General features: G+C 65.5%; 2 protein-coding genes across 5 annotated transcripts in view; one reads left to right on the top strand and one right to left on the bottom strand.

The window, feature by feature from the left end:
* Positions 21-14343, top strand: MIEF2 (mitochondrial elongation factor 2). 3 transcript variants are annotated; one of them, XR_002337405.1, is made up of 6 exons: positions 21-403; positions 2248-2405; positions 2557-2737; positions 3241-4882; positions 8431-8434; positions 14332-14343. XR_002337405.1 is itself a non-coding variant. In XM_021067994.1 (4 exons), exons 1-4 carry the CDS (start codon positions 181-183, stop codon positions 4329-4331), a joined length of 1653 nt encoding a protein of 550 aa, XP_020923653.1. In that variant the 5' UTR covers positions 21-180; the 3' UTR covers positions 4332-5071. The 3 variants fall into 3 exon arrangements, 1 of the variants encoding a protein (XP_020923653.1); XR_002337406.1 differs by having other exon boundaries at positions 268-738; XM_021067994.1 differs by lacking the exons at positions 8431-8434; positions 14332-14343 and having other exon boundaries at positions 3241-5071.
* The window catches only part of TOP3A (topoisomerase (DNA) III alpha), a 25377-nt gene continuing 14791 nt past the window's right edge, over positions 6748-17333 (bottom strand). For both annotated transcript variants that reach the window (XM_021067987.1, XM_021067986.1), the window contains exons 11-19: positions 16336-16543; positions 14952-15137; positions 14750-14879; positions 13348-13461; positions 13097-13262; positions 12318-12461; positions 11470-11592; positions 9980-10680; positions 6748-9056 (exon numbers count right to left, since the gene is read on the bottom strand). In XM_021067987.1, coding sequence (XP_020923646.1) covers positions 8878-9056; positions 9980-10680; positions 11470-11592; positions 12318-12461; positions 13097-13262; positions 13348-13461; positions 14750-14879; positions 14952-15137; positions 16336-16543 — 1951 coding nt within the window. In that variant the 3' untranslated portion in view covers positions 6748-8877. The remainder of the gene's footprint in view (positions 9057-9979; positions 10681-11469; positions 11593-12317; positions 12462-13096; positions 13263-13347; positions 13462-14749; positions 14880-14951; positions 15138-16335; positions 16544-17333) is intronic.

The following is a 17333-nucleotide window of genomic DNA, read 5'->3' as shown; positions in this document are numbered from 1 at the left end:
CGCCGCGGGGGCGGGGCGGGGCGCGCGTCGGCCCCGCCCCTCGGCCTGCCGCCGCCGCCGCCGGGCCCTCTGCTCCGGACTCGGCCTCGGCGCCCGAGGCTCAACAGCCGGCGCTTGCTGGCTCCCGGGCCCCCGGTGGCTCGGGACCCAGGCCTGGGCGCACGGGGCAGCGGGAGTTGGATGCTAGGGTCCTCAGCCAGAGCCGCGGGCCTGCCTCCCGTGAAGCGCTCCCTGGGGCGCGGCGCCCGCGCTTGGAGGCGACTCCGAGTGCAGTTACGTTCTCATTCGTCCCCCGAGGGAGGCGTCCCCTGGCTGGCACATGGCAGCCCCAGTAGGCGACAAGGCCGCTGTGCCCTTCACGAGAAAGGCAGCAGCAGACCACAGAGACCCAGAGGCCCGCAGGGTGCGTGCCAGCTAGAAGGAAGCTCGCCTTCTCCCCCGTCGCGGTTGGGAGCGCGGCCCTGTCCCTTTAAGAAGCAGCGCGCCGGGAAGCCCCGCCCCGAGGAGCGCGCGGCCGCCATTGGCTGAGCGCGCCTCAGGGCGGCACGTGGGCGCAGGCTTCGAGCGCTCCGATTGGAGCCAGAGCCTGCCGGTCTGCTCGCCGGGCACGCGCCCGCCCCCCGGGCCTCCGCGTTCGGTTCCCGGGTCTTTCACGTTCCACTCCCGGACGGCCCCGGGGTGCGCGGCCCGAGCAGGCCCCCTGTGTCCGCCGGCAGGTGTGCCGAAGCCGCGACGCAGGTACGGCCAGAGCGTGGGGGCGTGGCCTCCCTGGGTGCGCTCTCCGGCCGGGAAAGGGCCACTGGTGAAGGGCTGGGGCTGGCCTCCGAGCTCGGGTCCTGTCTGGATGGGTCCTATCCTGGGTCCATCCTGGCGTCCCCAGGGCCTCGGTGCCCTCGCCAGCCGGGGCTTGTAGGAGGAGGGGAGGCCCGGCCGCGCCCTCTCCCCTTCGCTGGTTGGGGTGTGCGCAGCCCCCTCAGGAGCTGGGCGGTGACCCAGGTCAGGCAGGGGGGCGGTGGCAGTACTCATCTCCGACGAGGAAGCCTTCCAAGGGCCATGCTGGGTCAACCCCGGCCGTCTTTCCTATTTTTAGTTTGGGAGCGAGGCGTGGGTGCGGGGCTGCAGGCCCTACCTGGCAGCTGAGCCGGGCACCCGCCCAAAGCAGGGCGGCCAGAAGTCCTTGGGGTTGAGTTGGCTCTGAGCTAAGAGTCATCTGCTCAGGCGTCCTTAGCTGTCCTGCCGGGCCGTCTGACTGGTGTCCTGGGCTTGTCTCTTGGTCACACCCTCTTCACTCGGTCCCACCCCAGCTCATCCCTTCCAGGCCACTTACTTTAAACCTTTCCTAGCGCACCTGCACCACTTTGCAGATGAGCAAACGCAGGGCCTCGGATCCACAGCTACCTTCCATGGCCTGGCCTCCCAGCAGCCGAGGCCTCCCAACCCAGCATTGTCCCAAACCCGGGAGGCCCCTGTCCAGCCCTGCTTGGAGTCTTGAGTCACCTTGCTAGCTGCCCTCACAGTGGGGCCTTTAACCTCCTCTGGCACATACCTGTTGCAGGTAGCTCCTGCCCCCACCCCCGGGGCAGCGACCTCGCTTTCTCAGACTCGACAGTTCTGCCTCTGGGGGCTGCCCTGCTGAGACTGGCGGGTGGGGGGTTATAGCTGAGGCCCCCTGAGCTTCACTGAGGTGACCCCAAAGGTCTGAGAGGGGTTCAGGGCAAGCTGCTAGGACCCCAAGCTGTGGCCTTCTCTGGGCCTTGGTTTCCTCCAGCTTTGCCAGCCCTGGTCAGAAACCAGGACGAGGCCACCCCTGGGACCTGACCGTGGGGAGGGTGAGGGTCTAGAGGCTTTGCACTCACCGTGTGGGTCAGCCACCTGATTCTCTGCAAAGTGGGGGTGGTGGCAGTGAGATCCATCTCATTCACGGTCTCTGGCGACGTCGGGGGTCCTGAGGGTGGGATGGATGTGGCCTCCCTTCCCTGCCCTGCCGTGGGCCTCAGGGCCTTCCCTCTGAGACCCGGGGGGCTGGTTGTTTGCAGGTTTGGGTGGGGCACTTGGGCAGGGAGGCCTCCCAGGAAACCCTGCAAGTGGCCCCATTCTCAGAAGTTCTCAGGAAGCCCCCTGACTCAGTGACCCTGGCATGATGTCACCCTGCTGTCCTGCTGACAGGCTGGCCATGCCCCCCCCCCACCCCAGCTGAGCAGTCACTGTGCCCTGGCTCTCTTACACTGTGCCCTGGCTCTCTTACAGGTGGACCAACCATGGCAGAGTTCTCCCAGAATCGGGGCAAGCGGCGTGACGGCGAGGCGCTGGGCAGCGCTGTGGACTTTCTCCTGGCCAATGCCCGCCTGGTGCTGGGTGTGGGCGGGGCTGCCGTGCTGGGCATTGCCACGCTGGCTGTGAAGCGGGTACGGTGGGGCTGGCCAGAGTGGGCCAGGGGTGGTGGGAGTGCCCGAGGCTACACCTGCCTCTGCCCCACCAGCCTAGATCGCTTTGCCCTTGGCTCTGCTGCGGCTGCCTGGGCTTCAGATGCCCTCATCCATGTCACTCTGCCTGCAGCTCATCGACAGGGCCACCAGCTCTCAGGATGAGGCTGATGCCAAGGGGGACGCCACGTGCCTGGAGGAGAGCTGGAAGGAACTGAGCCTGCTCAAGGCCACGCCGTGCCTCCAGCGTCGGCCCCCACCCGCCGCCCTCAGCCAGTCGGTGCCACTCCGGGCCCCCTCACCCTCTGCCCCAGGTGAGCTGACGCCTCCCGTCTGACCTGGGTGGGCCCCTTATTTGGTGGTCGTGTTCTGGAGACGCAGCCCAGGCTCTGCCACTGACTCACCGAATGACCCACGAGGGGCCTGGCTCCCCCCCGGCCTTGGGCTCCCTGAATTTTAGTGACGTGTTTCTCTGCCCTTCCTCCTCCTGGGGGACTGAGGCTCCAACCATCAGGACGTGGGGACCCCAGGGGTGGCGCTGGAGCGAGGTGGCAGCGTTGCGACAGTGGGGGCCCTCTGATGGGGAAGCTGAGCACCGGGCCCGTGTCCCACCCTGTTGAAGCTGTTTTAGTTAGCCTCAGGGTGCTGGGGACCTTGGGGAATTTGTCACCGAGCTCGCTGTGCATGAGAGCCCGAGCGCAGTGCTTTCTCAGGAGGTCCCATCACAGGCGAGGGGAGCGAGGCCCCGGGCCGTCGCAGAGTCAGCTGCTGGCTGGGCAGGGTCCCACTGACACCCCCCGGCCCCTTCACTCTGCAGAGGTGCCCGCAGACGCAGATCCCCAGAAGGCGCCTCAGCTCAGCTCCCCAGCGCCATCCTTGTGCCTGACGTTCCAGGAGAAGCTGCTGGCATTCGAGCGGGACTACGTGACCGTCCCGGTGGCTCACGTGACTCTGGCCAAGCAGCTGGCCGGTGATATTGCCCTGGAGCTGCAGGCCTACTTGCGGAACAAGTTCCCAGAGCTGCCCTTCGGGGCACTGGTGCCTGGCGGGCCGCTCTACGATGGGCTGCAGGCAGGAGCCACTGACCCCGTGCGTCTCCTGGTGCCCTTGGCACTGGAGCCGGGCCTGTGGAGCCTGGTGCCCGGTGTGGACACTGTGGCTCAGGACCCTCGCTGCTGGGCCGTGCGCAGAACTCAGCTGGAGTTCCGCCCTCGTGGGAGCAGCCCCTGGGACCGCTTCCTGGTGGGCGGCTACCTCTCCTCCCGCGTCCTGCTGGAGCTGCTCCGCAAGGCCCTGACCGCCTCCGTCAACTGGCCGGCCATCGGCAGCCTCCTCGGGTGTCTGATCCGGCCACGCGTGGCCTCAGAGGAGCTGCTGCTCGAGGTCCAGCACGAGCGTCTGGAGCTCACCGTGGCTGTGCTCCTCGCTGTCGCCGGCGCCCCGGCTGGAGAGCGCCTCCTGCTGGCCTGGCCCTTGGAGGGGCTGGCAGGGAACCTCTGGCTGCAGGACTTGTATTCTGCGGAGGCCGCCAGGCTGCGGGCCCTGGATGAGGGCGATGCTGGGACCCGCCGGAGGCTGCTGCTGCTGCTCTGCGGTGTCTGCCACCGCCACCCGGTGCTGGGGCGGCTGGGCCGCAGCCACCTGACCCAGGTGGTCCTGCGCCTGGGGGAGGAGGCGGCCGACTGGGCCGAGGAGGCCCTGGGGGAGCGCTTCCTGCAGGCCCTGGAGTCTCTCATCGGCAGCCTGGAGCGGGCCAGCCTGCCCTGCCACTTCAACCACCGCGTGGACCTCCTGGGCGGCCTGCGGGACGAGGACATTGATGACCTGGGCTGTGCGCTCTTCCGTGGGCTGCAGGCCCCTGAACAGCTGCTGCCCCCGGTGCTTGGAGAGCCCCTTTCTCTTGCTTGAGCCAGAACACGAGGGTGCAGGTAGGCACGGGCTGGGCGACAGCGCTGGAGCCCGGGGCCGCCTGCACTCGCACTTGGCTCTTCGGCCTGGGGCTGCCCCGACCCCCAGTCACAAGCAGCGAGTTACAGACAGAGCCGGGCTCTTGCTGTCCCCCTAGGGGCGAGACTGCTCGGCTTTCCTGTCCCAAGAGAGAGTCGCAATTTCTTTAGTGCCAGTTGTGGGCATCGCAAAGCTGCTGGGCTGTGGCCACTGTGTCTGTTTCACTCCCGGTGGCTGGAGTCACCTGTGGCACACGGCTCTCTGCTGACTTAAAGGCCAGCGTTTTCAACGCTGTGCCCGCTCTGCTCGTCCGGCTGTAGCCTGGAGTGGGGCCCACTTCACGCTTCAGGAGAGGCTGTTTCCCGCTCCCCACCAGCCGGGCGAGTGGAGGCCCCAGGAGAACCCTGTCCTCACTGGGGGAGCCGAGGTCCTCCGTGGCGCCCGCCTGGCCCAGAGCCGAGGGTGTCCCCTGGCTGCCACTGCACCCAGCTCCTGGGGTGCCTGCACCAGCTGTGCCCTCCTGAAGCTGGTGGGGCTGGGGGCTGGGGAGGGGGTCTCACCTGTCTCTGGTCTCCTTCCTGCTGAAGCAAAGCTCTCTGCCTTGAGGACTGAAGGAGAATAAAGGAAAAGCCCGTGTCTGTGGGGCTCACGCTGGCCTGACACGCAGGTTTTTGAGCCCGGCCAGAGGGGCTTGGGACCAAACCGAAGTGGTGGCCTTGATGGGAAAGTAGGTGGCAGGGAAGGAGAACGCCACGAGATGCTGGACAGAGTCGACGGGAACCCACTAGGCAGGACTTTGTTTACCATCCGACGCGGGAGCCCTGGAGCTTCCTGGGAGGGGGGCTGCCCGGGAGCCCTTGGGCCAGGCCTGTCACTGCAGAGGGAGGGCCAGCTCCCCACCTCGTAGAGACAGGGAGGCCAGTGCGTCTCTGTCCCCATGGGAGCCGTGGCTGTGGCTCACTTCCTTGTCACCACAGACTTAGCATCTCGCCCAGCTCCCCTACAGGCCTGCATCCGACCAAAGCCGAGCACTCTGGGGTCTTGGGCACCAACAGGTGAAGCGCTGCTGGACGCTTCCGGGGAGCAGGTGGGACACCAGTGGGGTCAGGGGCCCTCCTGGATGACCCGACCTCACACGTGTCCCTTCTGTAGCCTCGTGCTTCACAGGTCTGCTCCTCTCACCTCACTTTAGTGAGAAAAAGCAAGGACAGGGAGCTCCCTGGTGGCCCAGTGGTTAGGACTCAGTGGCTTCACTGCTGCAGCCTGGGCTCCATCCCTAGTCTGGGAACTGAGATCCCACCTCAAGTCACTGCACACCACGGCCAAAACCACAGGAAAAGCCAGAATGAACTAAAAGGGAGAAACGAGGTGCTCCTGGTGACTTCACGCCAGGCTGGTGTCTGGCACAGAGCTGGGCACGCCACCCCTGGGGCCTGCATGTGCTGCGTGGCGGTGGCTTCAGGCTGTGCTCTCAGAGAAGAGCAGCAGCCCCCAGGGAAGTCTGTGTGTGAGCTGGCTCATCAGAGGCTGGGACAGCAGGCGGGGCCTGCACGTGGCTCAGGCCAAGGGCCCAAATCTGGTGGGGCCGTGGTCAGCAGGCTGGCACCCAGCCCCAAAGCGCAGGGCCTCGGCTGGGAGGGTGGGGAGAAGCCCTCGGAGCACCCAGGCAGCCCTCGCCCTGGGGGAGGTGTGTTACTTTGAGTAGGTGCTGCGTGTGCCACGTTCACCTCCAGGCAGGGCCCCATCTGCTGGGAGGCATGAAAAGGCGGAGTTTGTTCAGTGTCAGCTGAGGAGCCACCTGGTGCCGAGGCCTCGATGGGCCAAAACCTGCCTCGAGAACTGACCCCAACAAGACCCGCGAGGCAGGCACTTACTGACTTTTGGGCCCATAAAGGCCCCTTCCCCCCCTTCAGCCTGGGGGGCCCTCAGGCGCCTCCTCTGGGGACCAGGAGTCCCTGGGTCAAGTGCCAGAGCTACTGCCCACCTGGAAACCAGCGGGCTTCTTCACCCTGCCAGGTTGCAGATATCTCGCTCATTAGTGTTTTCTGTCTTTTTTTTTGCTTTTTAGGGCTACACCCACGGCATATGGAGGTTCCCAGGCTAGAGGTTGAATTGGGGCTGCAGTTGCCGGCCTACACCACAGCCACAGCAACAGCAACAGCAACGTGGGGTCTGAGCCACATCTGCGACCTACACCACAGCTCACGGCATCCTTAACCCACTAAGCGAGGCCAGGGATTGAATCCGAATCCTCATGTATACTAGTCAGATTCGTTCTCACTGAGCTACAATGGGAACTCCGGCATTTTCCGTAAGTACATTTTTCTCTTATAATCAGAAAAATACAGTCTTTTGAAAAAGTCCAGCAGTATCAGGGTTTGGTTGCACTTAGTTTATCAAGGACAGGACACTGGAGCTGGGGTGACAGGATCCCAGGGTGTCCCCAAGGCCAGCACTGGTCCTCTGTGATGCTGCCCATTTCCTGAGACAGCAGTTCAGCGCCCCGAGGCCTCAGGCTCACTCGCTCGTGTGTTGACAGCCAGCGAACTTTCCAGACTGACCCAGCATCCCTTCCCCCACCACACGAACACTGCCCTCTGCAGAAACGGCTGCCAGGCTTTACAGCCCCTCCTGCCGCCAGCTGAGCTCAGACCCTGCAAGGACCCCCGAGTCTGAAGGCCTGAAGGGAGACGGCTGGTTCACCCCAAGGGCAGCGTGGGCCCCAGCTCAGTGTCCTGACAGCCGGCATCTGACGTGGGCACAGCAGGCCTGGCACTCAGTCAGCAGGGCCCCCTTTCCCGGGGGGACAGGGGCTGCCTTCGCCTCCGGCTTCCCACGGGGGTTGGGTGCTACCTGGCAGGGAAGCTGGGAGGTGCCCAGGGGCGTGTGGGGGCCAGACGGGCTCTCCTAGTCGCTGCACAGTCTGGTCTGCAGGGCAGGGATCAAGTTCTCACTGCTCCGAACGCTGCTGGCCTGGGTAGACGGAGATCCACGAACGTGCTAGCGTCCGACAACTCAACACAAAAGCACCAACAACCCACTGGAACCAGGCGAAGGACTGAAAGGCATTTCTCAAAAGAGGCACGAAAGGCCTGACAAGCACTGAAACGACGCTGGCCGTGGGTGGTGGCTAGGAAAACGCAGAGCCGCGAGCCACGGCCTCACACCCCGAGGATGGCCACAAGCTGAGAGGGAGAGCGAGTGCTTGCGAGGATGTGGAGACGCAGGGGCCCTCACAGACCAAAGGGGAGGACGCACGATGGCGCGGCTGTGGTGGAAAACGGCTTAGTGGGTCCTTGAAAGGGTAAATGCAGAATCACAGCGACCCAGCGCCTCCGCCCCGGCGGCAGATCCCCAAGAATCACCACCACCGCCACCACCATAAAAACGGGCGCTCAAATCCCTGAACACAAAGGTTTAGAGCAACACTGCTCCCAAGAGCCAGCAGGTGGCAAGGACCCAGGGGTCCGCCAGCTGACAAACTGACACGGCGGGGCCACCCACACAGGGGCACTAGCTCAGCCAGAAAAAGGCACGAGGGTGACTCGGAAGGCGCAACGCTCAGGGAGAGAGGCAGACACGGGCAGCGTGGTCCCTTTACATGCAGCGTTCAGAACAGGTAGAACCGCAGAGACCAGGCCGTCAGGTGGCAGGGCCACGGCCACAGCCATGGACCCGACGCCCCCACACTTCCAGCATCCCGCCGTCCAGCCAGGAGTCCCGAGGGCTGAGGACAGTTATTTCGCCTCCATGAGCCACGCAATGCTGAGCCACGCAATGCTGAGCCACGCAATGCTGGGCCACTCACAGCCCACGCCCGCTTGTCCACTAAACCACGGAACAGCCCACACAGCTCTCCGTCGACCCTGGGGGTTCCTGCGACGCCAGATGAGGCGTGTGGCAACCTTGGCGGACAGTGTGGGGCTGGGTGGGCCAGCTCACGGGGGCTGGGAGGAAGGGATGAGGCTGGCGCTGGCGTCTGTACCCATCCCTCCCGCCAGCATCCGCCAGATGCCACGCCATCCGCCACCAGGGTCCAGGAGTAGCGATCTTTATTAAGGCACGTGAGCTGTGGGCGGGCCCGGCTGCAGCAGCTTCTGGATAAAGAAAAGCGCTTTCTACAGACACCACTTCAGAACAGGAGCCACTCCCTGGCCTCCCACCCTCTCTCAGCGCGGTCCAGGGCCTGCGCTAGAGGCTCAGCTGCAGGGCCCCCGACTCCTGCCAATGCGCTAACACCACTGCCACCGTAGGATCGCTGCAGGGCCACCTCCACGGCTTCTCAGCAGCGGCCGTGGCTGTTCCTGAGCCCCAGACAGAGAGCCACTGTCCGACAGAGGTGGCCTACTCGAGAGCGGTCTGGATCCGGACGCCTACACACAGGCCAGATGCCACGAGCTGCCACTTTCCTTGAAGCCTCCCGGGCAGCGACGGACCCTCTGGCCCCAGAGAAACGCCTGTCCCAAGACGAGCAGCGGGGAAGGCGCCCTCTCGACTGCGTCCGTCCTCATCTGTTCTGAGGACAGAAGGGACGGGTGTGTCCAGGCTGGTGGCAAAGGCTGCACTTCCGAGGTTTCTTGGCTGCGGACCCGCTGTCCGAGGACCCAGCCCGGGCTCTTTTGCTTCTGGCCTCGGGACCCTGCCGTCCTCCGCTGCCCCCTGGCCAGGGGGGGCCTCCCAAAGTCCCTGCGGGAAGAGGGCGGGGAGCTGAGCGCGGAAGGCAGGCCCGCCACCCTGCCCCAGGCAGCTGCTCCAGGCAGAACCCCAGGCCCCGCTGGTCCCACCACTGGCCCTGGTGAGGGGGCACAGTGTCACTTCACAGGCGCAGGTGGGGACAAAGCAAGCAGCTGCCTGAGCGTGTGCGGAGGCGGCAAGAGCAGCAGGGCGTGAGCTGCATCTGCTCCACCCTCCACGCAGGAAGCCTGAGCTCTGGATCCTTCCAGTCCTTACACAGGCCTCGCAGTGCAGACCGCCCCGTTACCCAACGGCCAGCGGGCCCGTCCCCCGGGGGAGCCCAGTGAGGCCCTGATGCTTGCGGGATGAGCCCACACACGCACCTCCCCAGCCCCAGCCCCAGTTCCTCCCCCGTGCGGCGCGGGCACACGGGTGCTAGAATCCCAGCGAGTCTAAGTAAACAGGAGCCTGAGAAGCAGGCAGGCAGGCACCCTTCTTACTGAGGAAACGGATGAGAAGCTGCTTCGGGGGGTGCGGGCGGTTCAAGGTCACACGGCTGGGCCTTGAACCAGCTCCGTCCCACAGCAAAGCTCCCGTCAGGCCTTTTGCTCGCCCTCATGAGAGGCGACCAGGCTTCTGCGGTGCCCGGAGCGGGCAGGTGACCGCGGGACATCCTCTACGTTAGCCCTGTGTCCGGGCGGTTCCCATGCCCACTTGAGGGGCACGGGACCCAGGCTGCGCACTGCAGGCAGGTCCAGACGTGAGGGCAGGGCCTGATCTTGCAGAACGAGGCTCCAGGTTCACAAAGGGCCCGCAGCAAAGCCGCTGTGACCTCACGGACGGTGACAGAGTCGGGCACGAGGAGCAAGGCAGCCAGCGCCCCCCGTCCCGCCGCCCCTGCTCCTGCACAAGCGGCAGGCCCTGCGTACTCTCACCTGGGGCCACGTTCTCGTCCGCCCACTGGAAGAAGCCGCACTGCTGCTCCCTGGGCTTGGCGCACGTGTGGAACTGGCGCCCCTTGTTGGGCCCGTCCTTCTGCACAGTGCGCGTGACCGCAGGCTGGCTGCACAGGCAGGACGCGCTGCCACTGCTGGCATCACCGGGGCTGCCAGACCCACCGGGGGGGTTCCCCGAGCCCGGCGGGAGTCCCAGGGAGCCGCCCAGGGGTCTGGACGCCGAGGGAGGCGGCGCCCCTTCTGCTGGGCGGCTGCTGTCGGCCCACAGGAAGAAGCTGCAGCCACCGCTGCCACACTTGTAGAACTGGCGGCCCTGGTTGGGGCCCTCCTTCCGCACGGTGAGCAGCAGGGCCTCCTGGCCGCAGTTGCAGGTCACCGAGTTGCCTTGCTCGTCCGCTGCGGGTGGGGGCAGGGCGCCGGCCAGTGCCTTCGAGGGCCTGGCCTGCCTGGTGTCAGGAGGCCGGGGGTGGCCGTGCTGACGGCTGTCCATCCTGTTCAGGGCCTGGCTGGCCTGCAGGTAGCCAGAGGGCTGGTGGGCGGGCTGGGAAGGCCCGGGGGGCCCTCGGGAAAACCTCAGGTCCAAGACCTCCCGCAGGGTCTCATCACATCCGCCGACGCAGCCAACGAACTCCAGGGGCATGGTCGGGGGGAGGCTGCCGCGCTTCAACTTCAACTTCAACCTGGTGAGGCCGCGGGGGGAAACATGTCACCTGCTGGGCGCACGTCGGCTCCCTCGTCTGGAGCGCTGGGTCCAGCCCAGCCCCTCGCCCAGGAGACCCCACGCGAGCTCCTGAGACCCGTCATCGTCCACAAAGGGAGCCCAGGAGCAGTCCCCGCCGATGTGTGTGGCTGAGGGCCTCGCAGCGTGAGGCAAGCCGCGTGGGAACAGCGAGAAGCACTCCGCTCTGCGCTCACTGTCCCGTGCGCGGGCCTGGAGCTTTCCAACGCCTCCAACACCCAGCGAGGCCGGCAGACCGACTGCAGGTGCTGAACCAAGACTCCTAACGCCTCCTGTCAAGCCAGGTGTCAGACTGGCAGACACAGGAGGCAGAGTCTTCTCGGGTTTTTTTGCTTTGGAAGTAGGCACAACCCATCCTAAGAACATGTTTGCCTTCGTGTGCGACGTGTTCCCTATAAACAGACGTCTTAAAAGACGCCTGCGGTCTGATTCAGAACACGGTAAATCTCCATAAACACGACCCACGATGAAGCTCTCTGGGCTCGTCGACGACACCTGAGCGCGTACGGGGCCCCAGGAGCACAGCCGGAGGACCAGGCGGGCCAGGCCACGGGGGCTCCGGGCTCTCGGGCGGGGGCGGGGAGGGGCACCTTCCTCGGCCTCCAGAGCAGCTGCCCGGCAGAAAGAGGGAAGGCAGGACAGGTGGGGGCTGGCTTTCAGGTGGACAAAGGCAGAGACGGGAGGTGAAGGATGCAGGGGCCGAGGAACCAGGGTGCCCGGGGAAGCTCACCTGTAAACAGGGTGCGGCTGGCACACTGGACACACGCTCCCGTCCCTGCTGGCCTCCAGCACTGTGTTAGGGAACCACACGGCTGACCGGCATTCTGGGAACCCCGTGCAGCTAAGGAAGAACCTGGGGAGCAGGGGCCTGGGTCAGGCAAGAGCCCCCGGACCGTGAGACTCACGGGAAAGGTCGCTGTCTGGCCAGGCACCCTCTCCAGCTGACCCTGGGAGACACTCGCATCCCTGGAGGACACAGCCGCGGCCACCAGGCGACAGGACAACTAACCTGCAATTGTTTCCCACCTCCCTGAACAAAAGGTTACTGCGGACTCTGCTTTTCTGTTGGCCGGGCCCGCGGCAGGCAAGAGTTCCCTGGCCAGGGATCAAACCTGAGCCTCAGGAGCAACCCAAGCTACAGCAGTGACACTACCTACCAGTCCGTAGCCGCTAGGCCACCAGGGAACTCCCCTGCTCTCTTCTTACCAAGCAACCAAGCCACCAGCAATGCCCTGACCACAGAGGGGCCCAGGCCTGTGGCAGCCTAGATGCTCTGAGGCTCCCATGCTGCTGAGAATCTCGGGCTCAGTGTGGGTCTGTAAGCTGCTCCAGGGCACACAGCCTGTGTGTGCCACCAGTGAGGTCTGTGCCCCCTCCACTCTGGGTGAGTGACATCCATCCCTGGGGGCACGGCTCCCCCGCCACCTCGGGACTCCCACAGCGCCTCACACCTCCAAGGCCACCGCTACGTCACCCAGACCTGACCCAGGGGTGGTGACGGCAGGCCTGCCTTGGAGAACCACCCCGCAGTGCCCAGCCTTGTGTGGTGCGGGACTGGGGGGCACAGTGGGCACTGACCCGCCGCCCTTCTTGGTCTTGAGGACCATGTCCTTGCCGCACTGCGGGCACTTCCTGATGGGCTCTGACACGGCCGGGTAGAGGGCTTCCGGCTGGGCCACCTCTGCCCCTGCCCCGAAGTACTGGGACAGGGCCTCGTCCAACCTGAAGGAAGAGCACAGCGTCTTGAACACGCGGACATGCACACATCACGCGTGTCGACACATGGGGAGCGGCTGGCCCCGGGCACGACGGGGAGCCGTGCTGGCCGAGCGGCCCTGCGCCTCTGACCCGGCAGCTCCGGGGAGCGACCCAGCACGGGCAGGCCCTTCCGCGCTGTCAGCAGCCCCACGTCAGATAAAACCATACACGCTCCAGAGTCTGCCTGGATTCAAGTTCACACGAGCACATGCGCCGCCCTTCGAAACTGGCTCAGGGCAGAACACGTGTTATTTCTAACGGACCACACACAGGCTGTTTGCTCCGGCCACCTCCAAATCTCCAGAGGACAAAGGTCAGGCGCCAGCACCCGGGTGTCCCCACACTCCACACCTGCTGGCCCGGGCAGAACTGAAATGAAGAGAACGGCTTCCAGAGCCGATGGCCCAGAACGACCGGGCCGGGTCTGTCTCGTTACTGTTCCTAGACTGACGGCTCCGTGCCAAGGAGCAGCCCACTCGGGTGCGGAGCCGCAGCCAGCCCGCCCGTGGGCACCGGGGCCCCAGAAGCACCCAGGGGGCTGGCATCCAGGCGTGGCCCCAGGAGAGCCCGGGGGGCGGGGGCGGCGGGCCCGCACTCACTTCTCGGCCTTGGCCACGGCCTCGACGAAGACCTGCTTGTACTTCTGCACCTGCTGCTGCAGGACCAGCAGCTTGTCCTTCTTCCCCTCGCAGATGAGCTTCAGGTCGGCCTCCAGCTCGGCCCGCAGGTCAGGCTTGGACATCTCGTAGCCCATGGCGTCGTAGCCTGCGGGCAGAGCGCGTCTGCTGCGGCCTGGACGAGCCCGCGGGGGCCTCGGCACCCCCCGCCCCCGGCCGGCCCGCCTCCTCACCTTCCACGAGCCCCATGCCCAGGTGCCCGGGGAGAAAGCGCTTGTCGGGCGTGAGGCCGACGTACATCCGGGCCTTGATGGTCTCGATGTGCTCGGCGTGCGTGGCGTCGGTACCTGCGGGCCCCTGCGTCACTCAGCGGCCCCCCCGCCGCTGGACCCCCAGCCCCCGGGGAGTCTGCCGCCCCTGCAGACGCCCTCCTGCCACGACTAACGTGCTGGCGCGGTTTGTTCCTGGACGAACCCCTGAAGGGACGGACGGAGCGCCAGGGGCGACCCTAAAGCTGTGGTGGGCACTGGCGGGGGCACCTCAGTCACGAGTCCCACTTGTGACGCTTGGGCCACAGGATTTAGGGGCAAAACAATGCTGGCCTGGTTTTTTTTTTCTTTTTTCTTTCCTTTTTTTTGCCTTTTCTAGGGCCACTCTGGCGGCATATGGAGGTTCCCAGGCTAGGGGTCGAATCAGAGCTGTAGCCACTGGCCTACACCAGAGCCATAGCAACGCGGGATCCGAGCCGCATCTGCAACCTACACCACAGCTCACGGCAATGCCGGATCGTTAACCCACTGAGCAAGGACAGGGATCGAACCCGCAACCTCATGGTTCCTCATGGTTCCTAGCCGGATTTGTTAACCACTGCGCCATGATGGGAACTCCTGGCCCGGTTGTTTTTATTAACCCCATTCCTTTTTCCTTTTTTTGGTCTTTTTAGGGCCACACCCAAAGCACAGAAGCTCTCAGGTGAGAGACTGCATCTCTGCAGCAACCTGAGCCCCTGAAGTCAAGTTGGATTCATGACCCCTGCGCCCCAGCAGAAACTCCTCAACCCCAACTTCTGACTCGTAACCCATCAGGGAAATGCTTCGACAAGGGCACGTAGCCGCCCAGGGCGAAGAGCAGGAAGCAGACTCCACAGGGCCTGGCACGTGCCAAGAGGTGAGCGAGGCAGGCGTGAGCGACAGAGACGGGCCGCCCTCAAAGCCCAGCCGCTGTGCCCGGGGAGCGAGGGCTCTGGCCGCCAGGCGCCCTGGTGCTGCAAAGGGTGTGTGAACCCCTGCCACGTACAATGTCGAGACTCTCCTGAGAACACGACGAACAGCACATCCCATGTGGGCCCGAAATACCGCGTTCTCTGGACAGGACCTGGGCAGGGCGGCCCCGCTGAGACCCCGAGGGGCAGGAGGCACGAGCCCACGCGGGGACGCCGCAGGGCAGTGGCTCGGGGCAGGAAGGACCGGGCGACCTGGACCGTGCTTTTCCTCTCACAGGCTCTGCACCCTGCCCGAGCTCCCAACTGCTCCAAGCCTCCCTGCAGCTCCGGGGCGGGGGTTGAACCCAGCGCCCGCGTCACGGCTGCGGGGAAGGCGCCAGAGCCGCCAGGCCCCATGCTGACAAGCCACTGACCGATGCCGTGCTTCTCCATGAGGGCGATGAGGTCGGCCTCGGTGAGCAGCTGCGGCGGGCTGGTCTCCCCGTCCACCATCTCCACGGTGCTGGGCTGAAAGCGGGAGCCTCGCTCGTAGCCGGGGAGGACCTGCGGGGGCAGCCGACGTCGGTCAGACCCCGCACGGCACCCTCCCCGGCCCAGGGCCCTGCGACGCCGCACCTTGTCGCTCCAGTGGTCGTAGGGGTACACGTCCAGGTAGTTCCGGGCCAGAATCACCAGGCCGTGGGCCACGAAGCGCTCCTGCGCGATGTCTATCTCCACGGTGGTCTCCTGGCCCTGCGCGTCCCGGGAGCAGCAGGCCAGGAAGTGGCGCACGATGAGCTCGTAGAGCCGCTGCTCGTCCCCCTGCGAGAAGAGGCGCCTGAGCCCCTGGACACCCCGCCAGGGCCTCGGCGCCGCCGGCAGCTCGACCTGGCTGTCGTCGGGGACCCTCTGCCGCTCACGGTGCGGGCTGACGGCCTTCCCAGCTGCGACCAGGCAAAGACAGGCAGGGCCACCTGCCCTCACGCCTGTGAAGGGAGTCCTGACGTGACGCCGTCTAAGCAGAAGACGGGCTGAGAGCTCAGAGGTCACCGAGACACCCCTTACGCTAGAGACGTAGGGCGAGGACGCGGGCGGCAGCCTCAGACCAAGCCCGCGGCACGGGGCTCACAGTGACTTTCCACGGATGTGGTGACCGAGGAGCTCCGGCGGCTCTGTCTGTCAAAACCGCTGAGGGGTGGAGGCTCACGTCCAGCGACTCTCTTTCTAAGAGTGTTTTGTTTCTTTCTTTTTACGGCCGCACCCACGGCATATGGAGGTTCCCAGGCTAGGAGACCAATCGGAGCTGTAGCCGCCGGCCTAAGCCAGAGCCACAGCAACGCGGGATCCAAGCTGGGTCTGTGACCTACACCACAGCTCATGGCAACGCCAGATCCTTAACCCACGAAGCGAGGCCAGGGATCGAACCCGCAACCTCATGGATGCCAGTCAGGTTTGTTAACCGCTGAGACACGACGGGAACTCGCTGAGAGCGTCTTCAGAGGAAACGGAGCCACACGAACAGTATCACGTATTCAATGTGAGACCCCTTAGTACGTTACGTATCAATGAGCTGGAAACAACTTAATCTTTCAAAACCAGATTTGGCAAAGTAAGTTACAGTCCATCTATGCGATCATTCAATACCAGGCTTTAAAACATTTTGGCACGTGGGGAAGTGCTCACACGGAAAGACGGGTCAGAAACCCACTTAACGTTAAGGTTTAACTGAAAGCTGAGGGTCTCGGCAGGAGATGCCGGACTGCAGACAACTGTTTCCTTCCCGACACCCTCCTCCTGTACTTTGGGAGGCGTGTGGAGGGCCGGGGCTCGGGCGGGGGGGAGCCCACCGTGCAGTCTCCAGGGAGGCCAGGCTGAGCTCCTGGGGGAGCACGTCCTGACCCAGACGTCTCTTTTCCCAAGGGGAGGACACATCTCAAAATGTGTCCTCGGAGGGTCCAAACCCACTTCAGACCCGGCACCTCCGCGCGGGGCCGGCGGGCAGCACGGCCGGGAAACCAACCTGCAGGCTGTCGGTGTACTTGGTGGGGTGGATCGGGGGGTGGGCCTGGTCGGACTGGTTCCCGTTGCGTGGGGTGGGGCCGCCCTGCTCCAGGATGCTGCGGGCAAAGGCCCCCCAGCGCGGGTCTGAGGTCTGCTGCTCCACCAGGGCCGCCAGGTCCAAGCCTTTGGGGAAGATGTTTGTTTCCGTCCTCGGGTAGCTGATGTACCTAGGGTGAGCCAAACGCATAGAACAGAAAATGGCGAAACTGGTCCAGAACGGCTCAACTGGCCGGAGAGCACGGTGCCGCCCACAGCAGCCCGAGTGACCCACCGGGACCCACACGGCGAGCGCCCTGCGCTGTGGCTCCCCCGTGGGCGGGGGGCAGCAGGGACACGCCCTGGGGTCGGGGATGAGCGCAGGCAGCACGGGGCAGGGCACGCCTGCTACAGCCCCGGCCCCGCGTCGGTGGGCACGGGCACCAGGGTGAGTCCCGCCCTTTCCTTAGAGCAGAGGAAGCGCGACGCCGCCAGGCTGCGCCGTGGACCCCACGCGCGGCGGGCGTTCAGCGGAGCACTGGGACGCCGGCGTCCTCCCTCTCCCACAGGCCTTCGACACTGTTGGACGGTCACAGGCGCCGCACCTCTCGACCCTGACAACCCAGATCTCACGCGCTCGACAGCCAGCTCTGGCGCGTGGCGGCTGCTCCAGCCAGTGAGGGCCACGCGGTCCCTGGACGACTCGGGCGCCCGTGACCCGAGGCGGGAGGGTCTGCCGGCAGCGACAGCCCCTGAGGGTGGCAGGACCCCAGGCCCTGCCCGCTGAGGGTCCAGAGGGGCTCTGCAGGCTCCCCTCTTAGCAGGTTAAGGGACTGCGACACGGCTTGTCCGCGTCCCAGAAGAGGAGTCGAGGCCAACACGCGACTTGAGACCTGCTCTGCTGAGGGCCTCGGCGGCTGCGCAGGCGTGGGCTCTCCCAGGACACGGCAGCCGCTGCCGGGGCGCCCGCAGGACGGTTTA

The sequence above is a fragment of the Sus scrofa genome, chromosome 12 (assembly GCF_000003025.6).
Source record: "Sus scrofa isolate TJ Tabasco breed Duroc chromosome 12, Sscrofa11.1, whole genome shotgun sequence".
In the NCBI taxonomy this organism is placed as follows: Eukaryota; Metazoa; Chordata; class Mammalia; order Artiodactyla; family Suidae; genus Sus; species Sus scrofa.
Note: the sequence above shows the minus strand (reverse complement) of the source record. Positions and strands in the feature narration are given on the sequence as shown.

Bases quoted from the DNA above. Each gene is read 5' to 3' on its own strand.
- MIEF2 (XM_021067994.1), top strand. From the start codon at position 181: ATGCTAGGGTCCTCAGCCAGAGCCGCGGGCCTGCCTCCCGTGAAGCGC. The intron at 404-2,247 runs GTGCGTGCCAGC...GCTCTCTTACAG, and splicing joins GAGACCCAGAGGCCCGCAGG to GTGGACCAACCATGGCAGAG. The intron at 2,738-3,240 runs GTGAGCTGACGC...TTCACTCTGCAG, and splicing joins CCCCTCACCCTCTGCCCCAG to AGGTGCCCGCAGACGCAGAT.